Here is a 6,666-nt window from a genome sequence, read left to right as displayed (position 1 = left end):
CGTTGGGTGGTGATCGTGCGGGTCTGATTGACAACAAGTTATTTCGCTTACCGTGGTGTCACGTGAGCGTCTGGGCATGTGAAGGAGCGGCGGTGGATTTTAAAAAACCTTTATTTAAGGACACCGGCTCTTTTATGAGTGGAGGATGTGTGTGTAGCGGCTGTGAGCTCATCCGAGCTTACAGACTGGCTAAAAAACAGGCATTTTGATCTTTGAAAATCATTTATTCAATTCCTGTGTCATTTATACACACATCCTCCGCAGACCGTCATTTCTTAAAACTTCTTCCCCGTGAGCCCTGCGGTTTGTTTGCTCCGAGCGCCGTCTGCAGGCGATCTCTGGGGAAAACACTGAAGTGCAGGCTGCCGGACTGAGGAGGGGTGGTCTCTGGCGGGCGGGGCTGGTGGTGGAGCTGGGCTAGACGAAGCTGCTGCTGCCGTGGAGCGTCGATGTTTCTGCCTCTGCTCTCGACGATCCCTCCAGCGGGCTGGGGGACGGGATGAGCCGCGCGGCTTGATGAGATGGCGTACAGCTTCCGACGTCTCCTCCGACTGCTTCGAATTCGCCAGCATGGACGTCAAGCTGCTTCCGAACAGCGCGTCCGATGAGATGGGGCCCTCCATCAGGTCTTTGTGCAGCTTTTCCGGCAGCAATGGAGAGTGACGGAGCCAGATGGAACGTTGGATTACCGTCATCCACGCTGCAAATCCTCGACAGGCAACCCGTGGAAGCGGCGCACATGTTGAGGATGGCGTCTGCCGATTACACAGGGAGCTCTTTGTCTCCTCCGGCAGGTCTGAGGCCTCCAGCCTTTTCGACATGCTAACTGCTAGCAGCGCACGTTGTTGCTAACTGCCGCTGCCTGAAAAACACGTCGGTGGGCTCGATTGGAGAGCTTTAGTCGCCGTCTGGTTCCTCCGGAAGGACGGGACGCTGCTCCGACCTGGGCAGCTTCGCTCCGGAAGCTTCCGCGAGGCTTGGCTCCAGGGGGGGGGACCGAGGAATAGCGTCAGTTGCCTTACAGAGGGAGTTCTTGTCTCCAAGGCAGGTCTGCGGCCTTCAGTCCCTTGGACATGCTATATGCTAGCAGCGCACGTTGTTGCTAACTGCGGCTGCCTGGAAACACGTCGGTGAAAAACAACCTTTCCGCCGATCATCCGAACTGGCGGGAAAAGGCGAGGGACGTAGAAAAAAGGGGTCCCTTCATGTCAGCCTCCTCCCGGGTTCCGCCGGGCAACCCCTGAGGGCGCTGTCGGCCGGGAGCGGTGTGATCGCCAATGCGAAACGAGGTGGGATGGGGTGAGCATTCACTCAGCCCCCCTCCACCTACACTACGCTCCCCAGGAGGGAATGAGCAGCGGGGGCTGCAGCTGAGCACACCTTGCCCCGGGGGGACCATCCGGTTCGCCCCGAGGGTCGGCGATAAGAGGAAAAAACACAAGATGGCGTTGTCCAGCGTGTAGTGACCTGTCACTGGGAAATGTTCCCCGACGCTTACCTTGGAATAAGACTGCTGTCATCTTCTCCTCGGGGAGGAAAACTCACCGGACGACCGGAGGTCGACTGCCGGGCCAAGCATCCTTCACAAAGGTTGGTCATTTACACAATTTATCTTCTTTGTTCTTCTGACAGTGCTATATTAGCTCGCTGAAGAAAAAATGGGGAGCCGATTTCCCGCTCTTAACGTAATTTATACGGACCGGGTGGGGCCCACACAGCAGGTGGGCGTGGACTAATTTTTTCAGTGCTTATGCTCTGCATAACGGGATAAACCACTAAAGCGAAGGCCTTAAAGGGCGAAGCTTATACGACATAGAACTGCAGTTTACACTCATCTACAAGCCAGCAGACACTCTTTCAGGGATGAAGATGTTCACATCCTTGATTGAGAGGAACGTTGGTTTGAAAGAGGAGTGAAGGAAGCCATCTTTGTGAATAGAAACCGCCCATCATTAAACAGGGGCAGAGGCCTCCATGTCTAATTGTCACCTTCTTACAATGATGTTATTTCATCACTCAGTCCTCTGTGAATAGCAAGCGGCCATCAGGGCATTAACGATTGGTTGTTAGGCTGATGGTCCTCCGTTGTCATGTGAACAGCTGCTTTTGGCTGTCAGCAACAAACTGGTTGATCCATTATGAGAAGGGGTTATTTATTAGACTGAGTTTATTGCAACTCCCCAGACTGACAAAGTCTTTTAATTAAAGATGAAATGTTTCAACAAGTTTTTTTTTAATTCATCCATAGGACCTGACTTTGTTAGATAAACTGCCCTTCTTTAAAAAAAATCTAATCTAATAAATCAAAATGTTTATTCAAAATGCATAGTTTTATTGTCATTATATGATATATTAATTTAAACTCAAAACTAAATTCCTTCACCTGAAAGGGTAAATTAATTCAGCTTTGTGCAAGCAAAGTCAGAATGTAATATTTTTCCAGATATAATAATCTTAAAGGCTGATCTGAACCAGCTATAAAATAAAGCATAAATTAATGGATTTATTGTTGAGTTTGTCAAGGCTACCCAGTTAAGTGTTTCAACTGCAGGAACTATTAAATATTTTATAAAAGGCTGAAAACTGATACAAAGAAAGAAAGGAGTCCAACAAAAAAGAAACACTCCTAGAACAGTAGCCAGAGTCTTGGTAGCCTTTCTCTCCAGCTTACTGACAGTTACTCCACATTTCATTTTACTTTGGATGCTTCGTGCCTGTCTCTGTGCAACAAGAAAAATCTTTAGGTAGATACACAGCATTATTAAAACTGGAAGATAAAATGATAAAATGGACCCAACTGCGTTTGCTATGAAAACATCAACAAAACATTCTTCCTGACATTGTTCTTCTAGTCTTGGTGTCATCACAGCAATTGCAATAAGCGCAGAAACAATCCAACTTACAGCAATCATGACAACAACAACATGACGGCTGATTTTAGATTTATATGTCAATGGATGACAAACTGCATAGTATCTGTCAATAGAAATACAACATAAGTGCAAAATAGAACATGTGCTAAATAATATATCAAAGCTGTCTCGTACCTTACAAAATAAACCTTCTTGATTCATACAAGAGCTGAGGGAAAATGCCATGCTTAAAGGAAATACTATGATCCCCACAAGCAGGTCAGCCACAGCCAAAGACAGAATGAGGAAGTTAGTAGGAGTGTGGAGCTGTTTGAAGTAAAACACAGAAATTATTACAAGGAGGTTTCCACATATTGTGGTAAGAGACAAAAGGATAAGAAAACAATATAACATCACGCATACAGCTGAAGGCGTTGTGGTAAACTTGTAACTGAAATGATCAATCTTATAGCAAGGGTGTGTGTAAGTCACAACATCAGTCACATTTAAATTAAATTCTGTTTTCATAATGACATAAAATAGATGTAATTCATGTTAGAAACAAACAGCACTTGAAAGAAAATACATATATATCTATAATAAATATATATGTTTTCCAGATAGACAACATACAGATTAAGTAAGGACTGTAAAATTTCTGATGAACACTCAGAAGTCATCAGTGCTAGTGGTTGCTTTGGGCCACATATGTCTGTGCAATCCTTTATTACTTATTCCCTATCTACTGGTGTCCAATAAGAATTGAGAACAACATCTAATCTGAAAGTGGTAATCACTAATGATACTGCAACTATGTGTGTCTAAGTAGAGTCATCTTGCCAATGTTTTGAACATCTAAAAGTTTTGAGGCACGTTGTTTGGTTGACCTATATTTGCACAGTTAAGTTTAATTTGAAACTACTTTGTACAATAGTATGCTACTACATGTTAATAAAAGTGCCAAAATAACACTGTTGTAGTAAACCGAATGGATAAATGAAACTAATTAGTTTGTATTTCATCACAAATCAATTAAATTCAATTCAATTCAAAAATACTTTATTAATCCCAAAGGGAAATTATTTCTTGTTGTAACTCGTTATCCTCCTTTCATTAAGAGATGTTATAGATACTAATGGCTGTAGGGAGGAAGGATCTCTTGTAAAGGTCCATCCCACACTGGATCCTGAGAAACTGGCTGCAGATGCCGTCCGATCCATCCACCCAGACTCGGCTGGCCTCTTGGCTGTAGGACCGCTCGAATGCCGGGCAGAACTCCTCCCAGATCGATGGCCACTTCTCCCAGCAGTCTGCCGAGCTCCTCGTCACTGCAGACAACCAACTGTAGGTGCCAAGGGATGATCCTGTCCTTCTGCTGTCATGAGCCGTGTTTCCTGCTGGTCCCAGGATCTCAGTGGTCAGTGTGAAGGCACTCGAGCACAGCTGGCAGGTAGATGAGAATGCGTCCACAGAACATCCTTTCAACTCATTAAGATTTCGGGCTGTATCTGAGATATTATTTGAGCTTTTGAGATGTTAATCAACTGGTGGTTGTAGAAAACTGCCTTGTTGCCATGGTTACACATCATAACAAATGTCCAAAGCTAACAAAGTTTCTGTAAAAATCCTTCCAGCTGCACAGCATCCGACACCAGAGGAAACAAGCATGTGCCAGGCTATAATCACTCACTCCCAATCTTTCTCCTTAAATAACCAATTTAAATTTCAATACTGTAACATTTTAAACAAACAATCCATGCTTATTTACTTAACAAGTTACAGTTTTTATATTTAAATTGTAGAGAAGAGAAGTGCAACACGACATCAAAGGGATGTCACACAGCTGCAGCACAGAGCAGAAATGTACTCCTTGATTAAACATAGATGTTATAACTAAAAATAACATTTAACACTTTATATTTTGTGATTATGACAATTTTACCATGTGACATACTTTGAATTTTAAGTTGGAAGACAAAAGTTGATCGGTGCATCTGGAGAACAAAGGGTTAACGCTTCACAAAGCTGCACTAGGAGAAACGAATGTGCATGCAAGTAGGTATCTCTGCAGGCAAATTCGGAAGGCGTATCTGGGCGAGCATATCTGATTGGACTATAGGAAAGTGGGCGTATCTGGGCAGTCATATCTGATTGGACTATATGAAAATGGGCGTGTCTGGCCGGCCGCATCTGATTGGACGATAGAAAAATGGGCGTGTCTGGCCAGCCACATCTGATTGGACGATAGAAAAAAAGGCTGAACGATAAAATGCCGTAACCACAGACACATGATGTCTAAAAACAAGGCATTATTGGCAGATTGTGTTAACCACAGGCATATTATGTCTATGGTGTTAACCGGTTCAACATTAGCGGCGTCTCGGTTCGACATTGCTCGAGTATACTGCCGCGGCGTCTCCATAACTTATTTTTCCGCCTCTCTTAACACAGAACTTCCGATTACATTTCAAAATAAGAGCAACATAACTGGGTAGTGGGGAGCATAGATATGAACACTAGATGCCTCATTGGCTGCTGCGGCGCAGGATTTTCAGCCGCCATCTTGAAACGATTGTCCTTATTTGGTTAAAGCAGAAGATGTCTCAGCACTTCGCAGCTTATTTCTGTTTTAATCGATGGACTGTTGACGTCAGGTCTCGGGGGATAACTTTTCACAAGCAAGATGAACATATTATTGTTAGTATTTTGTGAATAGAATATTACTGTACTGTATTTATGTCCACCAGCTGATGTGATGTTCAGTGAAGCTGACTGAGATCTGATGACAGGAATATTTTGCTAACAAGCATACTCACAATTTCAGTAGCATTGGTTCATTATCAACAGATATGCATCAAAACTGGAGTTTTGTTTAAGTTCTAGGATATAAAAAAATTAAACTAGGGAGAATATAGGAAATAGGAAATAAGATTGACCTCCTCTGTACAATGTTTTTGTGTAGACACAAATCTCCTGTTTTCATTTTGAAGGTTTCCCAAAGAACAAGATGTGAGGAAGAGGAGGAAGTATCTTTGAGCAGGATTCATCTGAGCAGTGAGGATTTTAAACTGGAGGATTTTGATCAAACTGATCACACTGTCTGACTGAGAGTGTCACGAGTCTGTATGGATCGGCACAACACTTGACTCAGGACAATATTAAAATAAAATGTTTTATTTTTATTATAGGCGTTCGTCTGAAGGATCTGAGCCTCAGTTCTGGTCCAATCTTCTGTGGCAGGAGCAGGGCTGAGACAGAGAACGTTGGAGGGCTGGGCAGGAAACAGAATCCAGGGACGTAGCAGGGGTCGAGAGCCAGGAGCTGTGTGAACAGGCAAAAGGATGATCTGTAGTCGTGGTCGAAGAGGAGAGCGAGGTTGTACCATGTAGGCCGAGAGCGTGGTATCCAGACAGGGGCAAAGACAAAGCAAGGAGTCAAGAGGGAAGCTGTGGTCAAAAACAAAGAGACTAGAATGAACGAATGCTGGATACTTTACTGGCTGTGAGGCTTTCAATAATCTGGCACTGAGGAGAGTGAGAGTGGAGCTTAAGTAGTGAGCTGAACAGGTGTGGCAGGTGAGTGGTGATTGCAGAGACAGGGTGCAGCAGATGAGTGCAGATTGCTGAGAGAGAGTGACAGGAGCAGAAAATGGGTGATAGGCAGTGCAGGACCAAACAGGATGAAATAAACAAAAAACTGAGGCAGGAAAAAACGTGAATGATCTTAAAGCAGGGGCTGTGATATGAAGAGCAGAGGCTTAGGCAGATGGGGGGGCAGCGGGGGCCGCTGACCGTGACAGAGAGATGGTGTGGTA

General features: G+C 44.3%; 1 protein-coding gene across 1 annotated transcript; it reads right to left on the bottom strand.

Annotated features, from left to right (window-relative positions):
* Positions 1-2,396: 2,396 nt before the first annotated feature.
* Positions 2,397-3,266, bottom strand: LOC119429354 (trace amine-associated receptor 1-like). Its single transcript, XM_037696999.1, has 2 exons — positions 3,053-3,266; positions 2,397-2,980 (listed from the first exon to the last, which is right to left on the bottom strand). The coding sequence occupies exons 1-2, from the start codon at positions 3,264-3,266 to the stop codon at positions 2,397-2,399; spliced, it is 798 nt and encodes a 265-aa protein (XP_037552927.1).
* Between the last annotated feature and the right edge of the window lie 3,400 nt (positions 3,267-6,666).

The sequence above is a fragment of the Nematolebias whitei genome, unplaced genomic scaffold (assembly GCF_014905685.2).
Source record: "Nematolebias whitei isolate Nwh7 unplaced genomic scaffold, NemWhi1 Nwh_scaf_636, whole genome shotgun sequence".
In the NCBI taxonomy this organism is placed as follows: Eukaryota; Metazoa; Chordata; class Actinopteri; order Cyprinodontiformes; family Rivulidae; genus Nematolebias; species Nematolebias whitei.
Note: the sequence above shows the minus strand (reverse complement) of the source record. Positions and strands in the feature narration are given on the sequence as shown.